Source organism: Armigeres subalbatus, chromosome 2 (assembly GCF_024139115.2).
Source record: "Armigeres subalbatus isolate Guangzhou_Male chromosome 2, GZ_Asu_2, whole genome shotgun sequence".
Classification (NCBI taxonomy): Eukaryota; Metazoa; Arthropoda; class Insecta; order Diptera; family Culicidae; genus Armigeres; species Armigeres subalbatus.
The window spans coordinates 421,043,958-421,062,741 of record NC_085140.1 but is presented as its reverse complement, the minus strand read 5'-3'; the positions used below and the strand labels follow the sequence as shown (position 1 = coordinate 421,062,741).

Below are 18,784 nucleotides of genomic sequence, written 5' to 3'. Positions count from 1 at the left end.
TATACCCATTGTGGTATATATGATAAAATCTTCGTATGGAAGATCTTCACGGTTATCCACAAAATCCCTGAAGTGAAGGCCTTTAGGTCTACACGCGTAACCAATGATCTACAGGCTTGTTTTTTAAATGTAATGTACCCATTGTAGTACATATAACAGAATCTACGTATGGAAGACGTTCGCGGTTATCCAAGAAATACCTGAAATGGAGGCCTTCAAATCTACATGCATAACCAATGATCTACAAGATGGTTTTGTAAATGTAATGTCCCTTTAATATCGACTCATGGAGGTTTCACAGTAACACAATCTGCGTATGAAAGCCGTTCGCGGATATCCAAGAACTACCTGCACACTTACCTCATTTCACCGTATTCGGTAAATTTTACCGAAATCTCAACAGCAGAACTGTTCGGTAATTTATTTTACAGATTTTTTGTAATTTTTTCCATTGCTCAACTGTCAAAATCACCGAAAATCAGTTAAATTATTTACCGAACAGTTCTGCTGTTGAGATTTCGGTAAAATTTTACCGAATTCGGCGATTTATTTTAAGTGTGTGAAGTGGATCATTTCAGATCGACACGCGTAACCAACGATCTAAAGGCCTGTTTTGAATATATAATGTACCCATTCTTTTTGCCTTTCTCGTACAACAAAGTTGTACCGAAAGGCTATCATTTCACTCCAAGAACGAACTTTTTATAGAAGGCCTGGAGACCCATAGTGTTATATACCAATCAACTCAGCTCAACGAACTGTATGCATGTGTGTATGTGTGTGCACAAAAGCTAAGAAAAACATTAAACAACTTTTCTTATAGTAATCCTTAGCCGATTTTCTCGCAACAAGTTTTATTCGATAGAAGGCAAAGCCAAGTTGATCGCGTTTGAAAGTTATTACGAAAATGGTACATTGAACCGAGCCATATAAGCGACATATAAGGTTGGTGTCTTGACTAAATGCGAGAAAGGCAGTATCACTATTCGGTGAACTAAGTTGGGTTTTTTTTTCTTTGGGGTCGTTCAACAATGATGTCACAGGTTTTAGGGGGGGAGGGGTTTCTAAGATTTTGTGACACTGCATATACAAGGTATACAAAAAAGCGTGACAGAGGAGGGAGGGGGGTCTAGAAATCTCAAAAAGTAGTGGACGTCATATTTGAATCATCCCTTTATTTGTGTGTTTTTGCCTTTCTCGTATACAAAGTATACGTAAAGGCTATATGTTCGCTCCAAAACTGAACTTTTTATAGGAGGCCCGGAGACCCATAGTGTTATATACCAATCGACTCAGTTCGACGAATTGAGGTGATGTCTGTGTGTGCGCGTGTGTGTGTGTATGTGTGTGTGTATGTGTGTGTGTTTGCGCGCACCCACCCAAAAAAAATGTCACTCATTTTTCAGGTACTTATCCTTAACCGATTTACTCGCAACATGTTGCATTTGACGCAGGATACTCTACCATTGTTTCCTATTGAAAATTGGTCAGATCGGACTATGGGCTCGGAAGTTATGGCCGAAATACCACTTTTTTATAGAAAAAAAGAGTAAAAAAATGTCACTTATTTTTCAGGCACTTATCCTTAACCGATTTACTCGCAACAAGTTGCATTCGACGCAGGATACTCTACCATTATTTCCTATTGAAAATCGGCCAGATCGGACTATGGGCTCAAGAGTAATGGCCAAAATACTATTTTTATAATGCACGAGAAAGGCACCATCACCGCTAGGTGGATTAATCAGGGTTTTAAGTTTAACATTAAGTTCAACACAAATGTATTCAATATGAAGAGAGCGTGAACCATATTTGAAATCGGAACATTGATCTTCAGCTACGCGTGTAGATCAAATTGCCTTACTCCAGGGATTTCTTGAATGACCAAGAACATATGCTGTGAAAGCATTCTGTTCTTTGTACTACAGAGAGCATGTACCATGTTTGAAACCGGAAAATTGATCTTCAGTTACACGTGTAGATCGGAAGGCCTTACTCCAGGGATTTCTTGGATGACCAAGAACATATGCAGTGAACGCATTCTATTCTTTGTATTACAGAGAACATGTACCATATTTAAAACCGGAAAATTGATCTTCAGTTACGCGTGTAGATCGGAAGGCCTTACTCAGGTATTTCTTGGATGACCAAGAACATATACAGTGAACGCATTCTGTTCTTTGTACTACAGAGAGCATGTACCATATTTGAAACCGGAAAAATGATCTTCAGTTAAGCGTGTAGATCGAAAGGCCTTACTCCAGGGATTTCTTGGATGACCATGAACATATCCAGTGAACGCATTCCTTTCTTTGTACTACAGAGAGCATGTACCATATTTAAAACCGGAAAATTGATCTTCAGTTACACGTGTAGATTGGAAGGCCTTACTCCAGGTATTTCTTGGATGACCAAGAATATATGCAGTGAACGCATTATATTCTTTGTACTACAGAGAGCATGTACCATATTTAAAACCGGAAAATTGATCTTCAGTTACGCGTGTAGACCGAAAGGCCTTACTCCAGGGATTTCTTGGATGACCAAGAACATATGCTGTGAACGCATTCTGTTCTTTGTACTACAGAGAGCATGTACCATATTTGAAACCGGAAAATTGATCTTCAGTTACGCGTGTAGATCGGAAGGCCTTACTCCAGGGATTTCTTGGATGACCAAGAACATATCTAGTGAACGCATTCTGTTCTTTGTACTACAGAGAGCATGTACCATATTTAAAACCGGAAAATTGATCTTCAGTTACGCGTGTAGAAAGGAAGGCCTTACTCCAGGTATTTCTTGGATGACCAAGAACATATGCAGTGAACGCATTCTGTTCTTTGTACTACAGAGAGCATGTACCATATTTTAAACCGGAAAATTGATCTTCAGTTACGCGTGTAGATCGAAAGGACTTACTCCAGGGATTTCTTGGATGACCAAGAACATATCCAGTGAACGCATTCTATTCTTTGTACTACAGAGAGCATGTACCATATTTTAAACCGGAAAATTGATCTTCAGTTACACGTGTAGATTGGAAGGCCTTACTCCAGGTATTTCTTGGATGACCAAGAACATATGAAGTGAACGCATTCTATTCTTTGTACTACAGAGAGCATGTACCATATTTAAAACCGGAAAATTGATCTTCAGTTACGCGTGTAGATCGAAAGGCCTTACTCCAGGGATTTCTTGGATGATCAAGAACATATGCTGTGAACGCATTCTGTTCTTTGTACTACAGAGAGCATGTACCATATTTGAAACCGGAAAATTGATCTTCAGTTACGCGTGTAGATCGAAAGGCCTTACTCCAGGGATTTCTTGGATGACCAAGAACATATCCAGTGAACGCATTCTGTTCTTTGTACTACAGAGAGCATGTACCATATTTGAAACCGGAAAATTGATCTTCAGTTACGCGTGTAGATCGAAAGGCCTTACTCCAGGGATTTCTTGGATGACCAAGAACATATGCAGTGAACGCATTCTGTTCTTTGTACTACAGAGAGCATGTACCATATTTGAAACCGGAAAATGAATCATCTACGTATTCTTTCTCTGTGCCACAAGGAGCATGTACCATATATGGTATACTTAAAACAGGACTGCAAATCTTTGTTCCTGAGCTCAAGCCATTTCTTGGATAACTGGACGACTTATCTGTGACTTTATGCAGAATAACTATCATTTCGGTCAATTTTGAAAGTCAAACTTAAAAGTTTATTTTCGGTTCCAGTTAACAAAAATTTCCTATTGCAATCCCATTTCGACCGCATAAAAATGGTTTCGATTGTGCTGCCATTCAATTAAATGCCTCAGTCTGTCAAACAACTAACACACATGCTTAACATGTACGTGGGTAGTGCTGCCAACAGATTTCTGTTATGAAATTATTTCTCCTGTTTCAAACTTTTGGAATAGTGGAAAATTTTAGTGTGAATGACGAGTGTGTATGAAAAATATTTATTTGGAAGACTTTTCTTTTATTACACTAGCGGAAAATAATTGAAAAACCCACTTTTATTGACTGCATGATGTATTATCAGATGTGTAACATAAGATTATTTCAGTTCAAACCGCCAGTTTGGCAACGCGTTTTCGACTATAAACAAGGCGACGAAGAAAATAAATTTCAAACGCTCTAAAGTTTGAAAAAACAGATCATTTGAACGCCTTCCGGCAGTTGTTTTGCAATTATTATTCACTTGAGCAATAAACATTGCTTTTATTTAGTGCCCAGTGAGAAATTTATGTGAAAAAGTGCGGTGAAAATCAGTGAATTACGTTGATTTTGGTGACGGTGTTGCGCGTCTTCTACAGCAGTGAACGAACTGGATTTTCCTTCGTCGCACGGATAACGTAGGAAATTGTGCAAAAGTCACAGCCGCAAAGTTTAATTTGACACCGGAATGTAATTTAAATGAATGCAGATCGTAGTGTACACTTTTTTCTATCTCGCCAGATGATTAGTTCATTATGTTAGTTTACGATTCGCGAGTATTTAGTGATTTAGAATTTGATATGACGAATGCTAGCGCCATGGACGAATTAGCGCATAACCCTATGTAATTCAACTAGTGGTTATGATGTCTTTCTCGAAACAATCGATGCACTTCGCTTTAGCGTAAGAGATTCCAACTGTAATTGCCTACCTTAAGGCGTTTGCATATGGTTTCTCTATAGATAAATGATTGATCAAAGTCACCCCAAATTGAAAAATAAAAAAACCCTGATTAATCCACCTAGCGGTGTTAGTGCCTTTCTCGTGAAAAAAAAAATACAAAAAAATATGAGTGAGTGCTTTTGAGTATATTTTGCGCATGGAAAATAGTATTTTGGCCATAACTTATGATCCCATAGTCCAATCTTGCCAATTTTAAATAGCAAACAACGGGACAGGATTCTAAGTCGAATAAAACTTGTTGCGAGTAATTCGGCCAATGCTAAGTTCAAAAAATGTGTCTACAAAATTTTGTACACATACACACGTACATACATACATACAGACAAACAGACATCACCTCAATTCGTCGAGCTGAGTCGATTGGTTATAACACTATGGTTCTCCGAGTCTTCTATCAAATGTTTGGTTTTGGAGTGATCATATAGCCTTTACGTATACTTAGTATACGAGAAAGGCAAAAACTCGACAAAAAACTTTTTGAAACAAGTTTAAAATTATCAAATAATCAAGAACAAAGGCCTTATACGCTCTACATGTAGCAGTACACCCGATTCTTTTTTTACACGGGGGATGCGTTCCGTGTAAAAAAAGTTTTCAGTCCAAAATTTGAAAATCCGTGTAAAAAAAGTTTTATGATTTCTCGTCAAATCATGCAAAATGGAGCAACTTTGCAAAAATTTTGTATGGGATTTTTTTTACACGGCCGTGTAAAAAAAATCCGTGTTAAAACAGAATCGGGTGTACTCGTTTTAAAAATATCAAAAAAGCTATGATTTCACTCACGGGGGAAATATTTCCAAAACAATTAAAAAAATGATCAATGTTCCGCCGGATTACGGTATCGAAAATATTAGCATGGTTTGTGATATTGAGCAAATTTATGAAATATCAATTGTTTTATTAACTATTACCATTTATTGTCTCACTTAACTGAATTTAGAATCCTTTTATACTACTACTACAAATTTGATCAGAAACGTATTCATTAAATTGTAAATCAAATAGTCATCATCAATATCACAGCAGTAACACAATCATCCAACATTTATTCAGCGCAGTCTTTATCACAGAATTACTTTCACTTTTCAGCCTTAATGCCTTACTTTTCGGCACCATTAATGTACTTATCCGCGTACTTGTTGTCCGGATCGTACTTGGCCTTCAGGGCCTTTCATTCCTCCGGCTTGTTCTCGGTCAGGTACTTGATGGTCTTCGTGCTGGAGGTTTGCTGCTTCTCGATACAGTTGTTCTCCTGGGCGTCGGGCAGAACTCGCTTCAGTTCGTTCACATCTGGCGTGCAAGCACCGGTGTCCATCACAGAGCCGTTCGGATTTCAAGATCTCTAATCGATATCGACGCTGTCGTACTTGGTGGTGTACTTGTCATCCTCGGCAGCAGCAGCCACTAGAAGAGCCGAAGCAACGATGAAGAATTTCATTTCCATATTTTTTATTGCTATATAACAAAGACATGAGTTAGTCAATGATTTGTTGCCTAACTAGAGTTTGAATGTTAGTTTACTTTGCTTGGTGCCAAATGAAGTGCAGTTTCAAACTATGTTCAACATCGTCCAGCCCCCAGTTATATATATAGGAAATAATTTCTTCTTGTTTCCATCCTGTGGGATTATCTCTCGCAAAAAGCGATTCTATTTCTTATTTGCAAGAATTTTCGTTTTGAGGAGTTCCTATCTTCCATTAGTTTTTTTGCTCGTACATAAGCATGTTCGATTGTGACTATATAATACGATTCGATTAGTTTAAGCCGCTGGCGTAACTGGCAAGGGGTAGGCAACATTACCCCTCCAACATTTAACTCATTCTTCAATGGATTTCAAGAGCCAATTGAAAAAATCTACTGCACAGGGAACTGACAGGCTATTATTCTTCGGTGCTATTCTACCGTTAGGTGTAGTTTCGACTAGCTGCATTGTAAATTTGCAAGTAAGCACAAATAATTACGATAGCTTTTTGGCAACAGATCAACGCGTTTCATCCAAGAACTATATCAACATTATATGAAAACAACATGGAGGTAAATGAGAATAACAACGGACTGGTGATACTAATACCTAATTCTTTTAGAGCTTTGTTCGTTGATATGATATAATTACTGACAGACTACGATAGCTCTATTTTATCACTTCATCCCACTCATAAGATTATTTTATTGGGTACTTTGAACGATCATGAAAGTTTTCAAAAGAAGAAATATAAACTTATCTTTCTTAAAGAAAATATCCTCCCAAATTATCATACATATTGGTAGGCAATTTTACCTTCCATCATTAACTTTATATCATTTATCACTATCTTCTTATACCAAGTCAAGCTATATTGAAATTAAGAAGAAATAAGCGAAAATGAGCAACACAAAAATAATCTGGAAGAGATGGAGAAAACGAAAATTGGCGATAGAACATCCCGCGGGATGGCAACAAGAAGAAATTTCGCTCTTATAAATAGCCGGCAAGAGATTCGAAATGATCATAGTCCAAACCAAAACTTCGTGTGATAAACAGGTAGGTCCCACTCTTGAAAGTGTCATTCAAAGCCGATACCAGTTATTCCGTTTCGCAAAATCGTTCACCGACATTAAATTATCTTTAACAGTTCAAACTCTCCAAAATGAAACTCTTCATCGTTGCTTTGGCCCTGCTTGCCGTGGTTGCTGCCGAGGACGATAAATACACCACCAAGTACGACAGCGTTGACATCGATGAGATCCTGCAGTCCGAGCGCCTGTTCAAGAACTACTACGCTTGTTTGATGGACACCGGTGCCTGTACCCCCGATGTCAACGAACTGAAGCGTGTCCTGCCTGAAGCTCTGGAGAACGACTGCGCCAAGTGTAGCGAGAAGCAGCAAACCTCCAGCACGAAGACCATCAAGTACTTGACCGAGAACAAGCCGGAGGAATGGAAGGCCCTGAAGGCCAAGTACGACCCGAACAACAAATACGTCGAGAAATACGCAGCTGATGCCGATAAGGATGGTATCAAGCTGTAAAGTGGATGAACTTCCGAGATAAAGACTGATCTGAGATACGACGGGAAATTGGCAAGTGATGTGTTAATGATACCTGTCCAGAAAAAAAAGCATTGTGTGGAATTGAAGTTCTGTAGAATCATCAGGCTTGTGTTTTTTTGCAACAATAAAAGGATTCCGATAACTTATAGGAAGTGTAACAAAATATTAATACATATCACAAAACTTTTATTGGGCGTTCCGAGAATAGTTTTCTTTTGGAGATTTGGATGGACAAGCGATCTTAGAATTTTAAGGAAGTAAATAATTATTGTGTTTTTCCTTTAACAGGCATCGATTTCCCCCAAGCGGGAGGAAATATCACTGATGTCCGGCGTGGAAATAATCTCTGGCCAAACAGATCAATGGTCGGTAGCGAATGATTTTTAAAGTTAAAAGTTAAAACTAAAAATGTTTCTCTCCATCATAAATACATTAATATCAATATTCTTTCCAGTCAAGCCAAATTCGAGTAAAGAAGTAATAGACGCCACCTGCAACACACAAAAATCCAGAATATATTGCAGATCGCAACACGAAGAAATTTCGCATTTATAAAAACGTATTTCGACCGCAACTGTGTGATGGTCTCCAGTGTCTCGTACTTGACTTAATGCTAAGTTAAGATTAAAACAGTTTTCATTCAACTCACCCAACAAGAAGAAAGTTAAACATGTTTAACTTTTGACAAGCCAATTGAATTCAACTGAGATGATAGATTCATTTGCCCTCACAAAACGTTACCAGACTAACATTTGTGTTAGGTTTTGAAACGAATGACAAAGTTTGACTTATATATTGAATACCAGATTTCAATGCAATGACTTGATTCAAAGATTTTTGATAGCGAGCTATTGGAAAAGTTCCAAATCAAATGCAGCCACCAATTACATACATTCAAAGTTAGGAGAACAATAGTGGATACAATCTGTCAATCGTGTGTAATAAAAATATCTGCAAGGGAAATTTAAAACAATTAGGCAAAATAAATTTGACATTCTTTTATTCTACTATGGCGTTAAATTCAAAAGAGATAACAAAAAGCAACAACAATTCAACTATTTTTGTATCTAATCAGTTCCTAACACCCACATCACAGCTTGATTCCCTCCTTCTCGGCTTCGGCCAGGTACTGGGCGACGTACTTGTTCTCCGGATCGAAACGGGCCAGCAGAATCTTCCACTCGTCCGGGCGGTTCTCGGTCACGTATTTGATGGCCCGTACACCCGAATCACGCTGCTTCTGGCTGCACTTGGCACAGGACTGCTCCAACGCTTCCGGCAGAACCCGTTTCAGCTCGTTGCCTTCGGGAGTGCACGGACCGGCGTCGGTCAGGCAGTTGTAGTAGTTCTTGAACAGACGGTCGGACATCAGAATCTCATCCAGGTTGATGTTGTCGTACTTGCTGGTGTACATGTTTTCGTCCTGGGCAGCAGCAACGGCAAACAGTGCCAGTGCGATAGTGATGAAGAACTTCATGGTGATTGAATTGGCTCAAGAATCTATAAGACGATGCACCAAAATGAGGCTAAATGATAGACAGGGTTCGAATACTTTTTGATGTGTACCTTGTATCGATGCCGAGAATGAACTATGCACTTCTCCGATGCTTACTCAGCTATATATAATCATCTTCATTACGGTGCATTGTAGACTTTCTTCCTTCGGATCGTGTCTGGCGCCGAGCCTCCAAGCTCACGACCCTATGTAACCCCCTCATTTGGTGGTTTTTGTCCAATTGTTCGTAGCGAAAGAGTTGACATTGAACTGGTTGGTCCATATGTGCGAAAAATCATTTACTCGTCTAGCTACTGGAGGGTATGCAAATTCGAAATAGGTAACGCGAAAAGATCCGAAGCCAAGCTGAGGGAGGAGGCAAATTGATCGATTGAAAGATGCGAAACAAAATAATTGCATGGATGCGTATTGCGAAACCGATGGAGTGGGGTCATCTACTTTTGATTGAATAACGTATTCTTTTTAGTCCTATTTATTTGTTTCTAAAAAACAAATATGAACCTCGATGATTGTTTATAAATTCGATTTTGCGACAGATATATTAAATTCACGCATTGACATCAAATCGCGTTTTCTCAAAATGGCGCAAGTTTTCACAAGATCTTTCGTGGGAATCTGAAAGTACACATCCCAAATATGATCCCCAACTAAATATCTCCGCGGGGAAATAGGGGGAAAAAGTGGCTGAATTTTGAAGTTGAAAATACCTCTATTTTTCAATGTTTTGTTCGTATTTTGATTTTTTTTTAATTTTTTTTTTCATGAAATCACGATTATAGTACGATATGAAAGCTCTTTAAATTATTCTTTACAATGATATATATATAAACCTTGATATCGTATTAGAAAAAACCTTTCAAAAATTGGTATGAAGTGAAGCAAGATTTTGAAGAGAAAAGCCGCGTTTTTTTTACCATTTCTCATCTTTGATAACTAATATCTCAAATACTATATCAAGTATCAGGTATCAGAACGTCGGCTCAGGAGGCACGTTACCCTCAATTTGGGAGATTTGTGCCATCGCCTTCACTGGCCTTTCTCATCATTTACCTGACGGAAAAGGAAGTGAAAAGGGGAAAGGAAGAGGAAGTGGAGTTGTAAAGGAGAATGGAACCATTTATTCTTCTTCTTCTTCTTATTGGCATTACATCCCACACTGGGACAGAGCCGCCTCACAGCTTAGTGTTCATTAAGCACTTCCACAGTTATTAATTGCGAGATTTCTTAGCCAGGTTACCATTTTTGCATTCGTATATCATGAGGCTAACACGATGATACTTTTATGCCCAGGGAAGTCGAGACAATTTCCAATCCGAAAATTGCCTAGACCGGCACCGGGAATCGAACCCAGCCACCCTCAGCATGGTCTTGCTTTGTAACCGCGCGTCTTACCGCACGGCTAAGGAGGGAACCATTTATAGGAAAGCCAATTATGTAGACTAACACGCATTCAGCTAGGGACTAAAGAGAGGTGTCACAAAAACACAGAGGACGTAACAATGGACGAACGTCAAAGACGAAACACAGAGTGCACTGTGAAAAACGCATAATGCGAATCCTTATAGGTGACAATCACAAAGTACATTGTAAAAATCTCATAATGCGAATCCATATAGGTGGCAATTTGTTGAAAACTAAGTAAAACACATTCATAACCCCATTCTTATTGAACCTCACGTTGAGATTGAACAAGAGTATCCGAAGCCGTACGTCAAGGACGTGACACAGAGTACACTGTGAAAAACGCATAATGCGAATCCATATAGGTAACATAGGGGAAGAGGTGGTAAAATGAACAGGGGTGGTAAAATGAACAGTTGGCTATATTTATATTAAAACACTATTTAGGCGTTTGTTAACCATGCACACGTTTTCTTTGAAATAAAATAAGGTACCTTGGTACCTTGGTTTTGAGACCGAACGAATAGCTGTTACTATCCAAAATATCAAACGAAGCCGTAAAAATTGGGCCTGATGTAATTTTCAACTATTTTTCCGCAAGCTTTAATTCTTAATAAGTTCATCATAACATTGGTTCAAACCTGTACAAACTACAGTGGCAAATAGGACAACCTTCACAAAGATGTTGCAGGGGTAAATAGTAAAATTATTGGTTTGTATCGTTATACGAAGAGTTTTTTATCACATGGCATGTATGCGGGTAAAATGAACACTTGTATCAAACTTACAGAAATTTATGATAAAAGTTGTGCAATTGTGAAGCGGAAGTTGAAGAAACAAACCATATCAAATAACCAAGATAAAACTTTGAATATGGTAATTTAATTTTAAAATAAATGATATTTTAAAACTTTTTTCCTTCTTTTTATTATATTGATGATTAAGAGCTTTTCAAAAGATATACCAGATTTTTCAAAACGTTCTCGTGATCTCAATTAGTTGTATATACAGTGCTAGAGTTAAAAAAAGATAATTAAATGTTTCAAAAGGGTTTTAGAAGCGATGTTCATTTTACCACCAGGCAGTGTTCATTTTACCCGCACTATTTTTGAACATGCGAAATTTCGATGTTTTTCATTTCGAAGAAAAACTATATAAAACAATGATTATTAGCAAAAAAATTGTTCAGTGCAATAAGAATATGAGTTAAATTGTTGGGCCAAGTGGATAAACTGTCAAATTATCCTTGTTTTATAATTGAATTCAACGCGTTTCCTTAACGTGTACATTTTACCACCTGTTCCCCTACACAAAGTACATTGTTAAAAAAACGCATAATGCGAATCCATATAGGTGACAATTTGTTGAAAACTAAGTAAAACACATATTCATAACCCCACTCTTATTTAACCTCGCGTTGAGATTGAACAAGAGTAGCCGAAGCCAAACGTCAAGGACGAGACACAGAGTACACTGTGAAAAACGCATAATGCGAATCCATATAGGTAACATACACAAAGTACATTGTAAAAAAAACGCATAATGCGAATCCATATAGGTGACAATTTGTTGAAAAAAAAACTAAGTAAAAAAAAACATTTTCATAACCCCACCCATATTCATCCTAAAGTTGAGATTAAACAAGAGTAGCTGAAGCCGAACGTCAAAGACGAAACACAGAGTACACTGTGAAAAGCGCATAATGCGAATCCATATAGGTGACAAACACAAAGTACATTGTAAAAAAAATGCATAATGCGAATCCATATAGGTGGAGGTTTGTTGAAAAACTAAGTAAAACACATATTCATAACCCCAAACTCACGTTGAGATTGAACAAGAATAGCCAAAGCCGAACGTCAAAGACGAGACACAGAGTACACTGTGAAAAACGCATAATGCGAATCCATATAGGTGACAATTTGTTGAAAACTAAGTAAAACACATATTCATAACCCCACTCTTATTTAACCTCACGATGAGGTTGAATAAGAGTAGCCGATTATCTCGGAGAAGTAAAAAGTCAACTACGCCATAGCTCCGGTTAGCGCAGCGAGGGCTAAATACTGTGAAGGGGCCCTGGTGCTTCACAGGCTCCGTTTGCGGTTAGGTTCTTATTAGACCCCTCTAACCATTCATTCGTAGGCACGGTAAGCATAAAGCCGCATCACACCGAGAATTAGGGGTCACCTGTATGATGGACTTTTACCACTGGAACAGGCAATCCGTAATGTTATTCTTAGCCAGATAACCAGCTGCCGACACCACACGGCTATCTAGGCTGTTCGTGGAGAGAAGTTGACATTGACTTTACGTCAAATCTCAATGTGGCCGAACAGCCGACACGATTATAGTACGATATGAAAGCTCTTTAAATTATTCTTTACAATGATATATATAAACCTTGGTATCGTATTAGAAAAAACCTTTCAAAAAATTGGTATGAAGTGAAGCAAGATTTTGAAGAGAAAAGCCGCGTTTTTTTTTACCTTTTCTCAACTTTGATAACTAATATCTCAAATACTATAACTTGTAGAGACCTGAAATTTTGGGTTTTTCTTATCTCGTGTATACTTTGGGAACGTCCACAAATTACGTAACGCTTAGAGAAGGAGGGGGGTTGAGTGAAGTGTGACGATCCATACGACATTTTCAGAAGTTTCATACAAAAAGTGTGACATAGGGGGAGAGGGGGTTGAAAAAGTTCAATTTTTGCCTTTCATAATTAATGGATTTTCCTTTTCGCAAAAAATAGTGAAAAAATGATTTTCCGATTAATGTCCGCCTAAATCCCCATGGGGGCAGTTCCTTCATCAGGGCTGCCACCTGGAAAAGTTTCGAGAAAAAGTAGAATCATGGAAATATGACATGGCATGATATAGAAAATGAGGTTTAAAATGACTACAACGTTATAAAAAAAATTTGGTCACACAATTTTTAGTTTGTGGGGTTAGGAATTCAAAAATCTTAAGCACTAACTGCTTATTCGAAAGAAATATAAAAATCGAGATATCATGTCTATTTTGTGTGCTTTTAAAATTCTAACCCCTTAAATCAAGATTTTTTTGAAAAACATCTTTAATTTTGGTTTTATAACAAAAATATACTTCATTTCCTATACCACACCGTGTGAAACTTCAATGATTCTACTTTTTCTCTGGATGACAGCTGGTGGTCTTCTCCTCCCCTATAGTGCGCTGCAGCTTCGACATAATCTGTTGAGCTACTGAACCTGTGTCAAAAGGTCGAAGGACACAAGGTTGAAAGGACAAAAGACCTAAAGGACAAAAGTGTCGAAGGTCAAAAGTTCGAAAGTTCCAAGTTTGAAAGGATAAAAGGTCAAAATGACAAAGGGTCGAAAAAATGATAGAAGGTTGAACAGGTTGAAAAAAGGTCGACAGAAAAAAAAGTCTAATAGACAGAGATTGGAGGTTTCATTTTATTAATCATAGACTTTTTTAACGAGCTATGCCTTATATTTTGAATAGGCGCTATTCTTTAGTTTACTTAATCCTTTTATCCTTAATTTTTGTTTTTGCTCAAAATCACTATTATGCTTTCTAAAACCGATCTGAACACATTTTAGGCAATATATTCAAATAGGCAATTTCATCACTTACCCATTTTTAAAATTTTGTTTTTCTAGTTTGGTTGATATTTAGCCAGATTTGAACAAGCATTGAAGTTTATATTATTGACCGACATCAAACACTTTTTTGAAATCTGAACAATTAAAATTACAAAAAAAAATATCAAAGGCGGTCTTGGGCGTAAGAGGGTTACTAGTTGACTTCAAAATGAAACACAAACGTTCACAAATCAAGTGACGCAAATTTCAGTAATTCCATGCTCTACTTTACAGCGTATACCTAGTAACGTTTTCTAATAAAAAAAACTTATTATATTCGTTTATATCTTCTTCTATATAATAAAAATGAGTTGAGATTTCCTTCCTGATGATTTAACTCAAGAAAGGGGTTGACCGATTTGCAAAATTTTCTCCCTAATTGATTCGTCTTGGGATACGTAAGGTTTGTATATACAAAAAGAAGGTAAAGGAAAAAAATCGGCGGAATACAACTTTGGGTCCGTGGTTGAGGAAAAAGAATCAATGGGACGGAAGTTGATCTAGAGTGCGGTGCTGCAAATAGTTCGGTACTTATATGACATTTGCAACACAAACACCTGGGCAAGCTGGGTATTTTTCGCTAGTAGTTACTTAAAAACAAATTTTATAAACAAAAATGTATAATAGGTATTTTGAGTACATAAAAATAAAATTACTGTCATTAGAATATGGTATGTTAAGCTAAAATGATATATTTCGAATGATAATTTTGATGAAAATGAGTGAAGAACTATTTTCAGGAATTACAATTTAAGTTAATAAAGCCTAGCAACACTTTGATAAAAAATGTTGATTTGACAATACCCTTATGATTGAACAAAAGGAAAATTCTAGAATGAAATGTTATCAGGTGTTATTGGTATTTCACAAGCTGTATAAAAATTTGAAACTCGAAAAAAAAAATTTGCAATGAAAATAAGGTTGAACACAAATAAATATAAATGGGCGAAACTCGAAAGAAACGCCTATGATTGAAAGAAGGAAAAAATCAACAATAAAATATCATCAGATGAAACACACATAAATATATTCATGCGAATCTCAAAAAAACAGCCTATGACTAAAAGAAGGAAAAAATTTGACCTTCGGCCTTTTGTCCTACAACCGAGCTGCTGTTGTTCACCGTATTCCAAATATCCTCGTCCCAGGCCCCGACACATCCTCTCAATAAGATTGTTTGGGATCAAATCCACGCCGGTGACAGGCAACATGTAGTTTCGCTCAATATCGAATTGCGGGCATGCAAATATCACTTGTTCCGCCTACTCCTCCTCACTGAATCTTTACCATTTCGTCGAATGGACATTTGGTCGAAAGGGCATTACGTCGAATGGACATTTGATCGAAGGGACACTTGGTCGAAAATTAATTTTTAATCCACTAGAGACATAGGACATTTGGTCGAAAGACGTTTGGTAGAAAGGACACTACGTCGAATGGACATTTGGTCGAATGGACATTTAGTCGAAATCAGAGTTTAGAATGAAGAATCTTCGTACATTTGGTCGAATGACGTTTGGTCTAAAGGACATTTGGTCGAAAGCGGATTTTCGAATTATTAATCTTGGTACATTCAGTCTAAACGTTCCGTCGAATGGATAAATGAAAGAAAAGAACATTAGTCAATGACAATTAAAAATGAATGATTTATTGCGGTGTTTCTAAGAGTCACATAATTATTGCTCCAATATTGCCCAAAGAACGATGGGTTCATAAAAAGAATAAATAATACGAATACGGCGAATACTCCGAAAACATTTGGCGAGCCAACTTGGTCAAAAGACATTTAATCGAATGATTTTTTGTTTCGTCATTAGACATGAAGTCGAATAGACCATTGGGTCGGAATTATATTTTCGGCCAATAATTAACGAAATATGGTTGGAAGGTAATTTTATACTGAACTAATGTGTGTGTGTGAGTCATCCTCTACCCCTCACCCGACTGGGGGTGTTGGTCAAGTAGTACTACGAATAATTTGATCAGATCTCATGCTCCGTAATGGTGCCCTTTTTGTTACGAAGACTAGTACTACAAAAAGGATTCACTTCTGAAGAAAGGCAAGTTTCTTTAGTGAGTGTAGGGAATGGGATGTACTAGTTGTTCATAACAGGTACAGCAAAACTTCACAAGGACGCCCTTATTCGTAATAGCTACTCAGGGAATAGAAGGCCGAGAAGAGCCACCGTTGCTAGCTAAAGCTTGAACCGGATATCTGGGACTCCCACAATATCCGCGGCAATAGAAGCAGACAGTGCCCTGTGCGTATTTAGTGATCAATTTCAGGAATTTATAATTTTATATAGCGATTGAAGAAATCCAGGTATACTAATTGGAACGTGCTCACCAGTTCAGTTCTTCAATAGTTCCAGGTTTGAACAGGGCGTAGCAAGTATATTCATTAAGACATCGAAGTTACTTCTCATCCTCCTTTACTTCCATCTAAACTGTGGCCGCAATGCCTAACTGTTGCCATTTTGGGGACTATGAAGATTCTCTTTGGTTTCCTATCTGCGGTAGCTGGTATTGGCTGCTGCTCTTGTAGTTTACTTGGTACATCTCAGCAAAAGTTCCAGTGCGTTCACATTGAGCCCGGTATTATTATTTTATTATTTATGGAACTCCACCATATCATGTAACGTTCTCTAAAAATAAATGAATATTAAAGCCTATAAGATATTTTAATATATAAACGGATCTGTAACCAAATTTCCTAAACGTGAAATTTGATCTTCCAAAGATTTATCTTACTATTCAGATGCAAGAAGTACGGCAGGAATCACCGAACATTATAAAATAAATTCAGTGTGTGGAAATAAGACAATAATATTTTACCGGTTGGCCGAATATGGAAGTTGTTGGGATAAGAACAGGTCCTGCATTCAAAAACAATTAAATAGCATAGCATAAACTTTTGCTAAATTCTTAGATGTAGTTCTGGAGAAAATAATATTCAATCTACAATTGGGTAATTACAAGATTTGAAATTTGAATTGGTTATTGTAAGATGCTTTCCGTGGTAAAAAAAGTTTATTTCTCAATGTTTATATCTGGGAGGGAGCTCTCGATACTACACATCAAATAAATAAATACTGTCGTCAGGCTACAAGCAAATTTTCAAAAAGAATAAACAATCAACGTAGGCGCCACCTGAAAAGACTAAATTTTGTTTTGTGTGTTATTGTTGTTATACCGCCTTGGAAAATTTTCTTGACGAGAGTTTTATTCTCGGCTCACACTGACATGTCATGACAGCTAGATTTCGGCTCGGCTTGACACACACATTTTTTGAATCTGTTTCTCCCTCCCAGGTTTATATCATTCAAGCAATTGAAGAAAATGAAAAGAACAAAATAAGTAAAATGGAACCAAACTAATAACGAAATATCAAAAACGCTTATTTAATTCATTCATTATTAATCACAATTACTGTCGGAATTATATTTTCGGCCAATAATTAACGAAATATGGTTGGAAGGCAATTTTATACTGAACTAATTATTGTAAAATATTGAATGAAAGAAAGAGTATCAATGAAAAGAATAAGAAATCTATTTCCATTCATCCATATGCCCCTTCGACGTCCTTTGGTCAAATGGCATTTGACCAAATTTCAATCGAATAAATGTCAATCAGCGAAATGTTCCAGAGCCAGCTACGATGAAGTAGGCATTGGAAAATTAACATTGATGTCATTGGTTTTTGACCATGTGCCGAAAAATAGAATCGATGGTATTTCACCATCAGTATCTAATATTTCGCTATTTCTGAAGGTTTTCAATTTTTCTATAATCAGGGTCTCCAGAAGTTTCTGTTAGCTCAGGTGAAAACCCCTCACGGGCTTCCGCGCTGCTAATTGAACTTCCTACCACTGAATTCCTCTAATCAGCTTATCCATGTATTTCGTGGATTATTTATTAAAATGTAACCAAAAATCTATTCACAAATTATCCATTTGAATAATTACCTATTACCGACTAAACACTTTTAATATTCGATCACAGACAAACAGACATAACTCATTGAACATTCACTCATCAAATTCATCGTAGTACTAAGGAGATCTGTTGTTTTCACTATGTTGGGCAAATCACGAACTAGATGGCGGTAGTGAGCAAACGTCAAACTTGAGCAAATCCGATGCGCGCGCCATTTGGATTGGATTTGGATTGGATTTGGATTGGATTTGGATTGGATTTGGATTGGATTTGGATTGGATTTAGATTGGATTTGGATTGGATTTGAATTGGATTTGGATTGGCTTTGGATTGGCTTTGGATTGTATTTGAATTGTATTTGGATTGTATTTGGATTGGATTTGGATTGGAATTGGATTGGATTTGGATTGGAATTGGATTGGATTTGAATTGGTTTGGATTGGTTGGTTTGGATTGGATTGGTTTGGATTGGTTTGGATTGGATTTGGATTGGTTTGGATTGGTTTGGATTAGATTTGGATTGGTTTGGATTGGTTTGGATTGGTTTAGATTGGTTTAGACTGGTTTGGATTGGTTTGGATT

General features: G+C 37.2%; 2 protein-coding genes across 2 annotated transcripts; one reads left to right on the top strand and one right to left on the bottom strand.

Annotated features, from left to right (window-relative positions):
* The first annotated feature begins 7,035 nt into the window (after positions 1-7,035).
* On the top strand, positions 7,036-7,865 carry LOC134213440 (ejaculatory bulb-specific protein 3-like). Its single transcript, XM_062692498.1, has 2 exons — positions 7,036-7,211; positions 7,303-7,865. The coding sequence occupies exons 1-2, from the start codon at positions 7,173-7,175 to the stop codon at positions 7,696-7,698; spliced, it is 435 nt and encodes a 144-aa protein (XP_062548482.1). The 5' UTR covers positions 7,036-7,172; the 3' UTR covers positions 7,699-7,865.
* An 837-nt stretch (positions 7,866-8,702) lies between these two features.
* LOC134217749 (ejaculatory bulb-specific protein 3-like) lies at positions 8,703-9,277 on the bottom strand. The gene has a single exon (XM_062696557.1). The coding sequence runs from the start codon at positions 9,194-9,196 to the stop codon at positions 8,810-8,812; it is 387 nt and encodes a 128-aa protein (XP_062552541.1). The 5' UTR covers positions 9,197-9,277; the 3' UTR covers positions 8,703-8,809.
* Between the last annotated feature and the right edge of the window lie 9,507 nt (positions 9,278-18,784).

Bases quoted from the DNA above. Each gene is read 5' to 3' on its own strand.
- LOC134213440 (XM_062692498.1), top strand. From the start codon at position 7,173: ATGATCATAGTCCAAACCAAAACTTCGTGTGATAAACAG. The intron at 7,212-7,302 runs GTAGGTCCCACT...TATCTTTAACAG, and splicing joins AAACTTCGTGTGATAAACAG to TTCAAACTCTCCAAAATGAA.
- LOC134217749 (XM_062696557.1), bottom strand. From the start codon at position 9,196: ATGAAGTTCTTCATCACTATCGCACTGGCACTGTTTGCCGTTGCTGCT.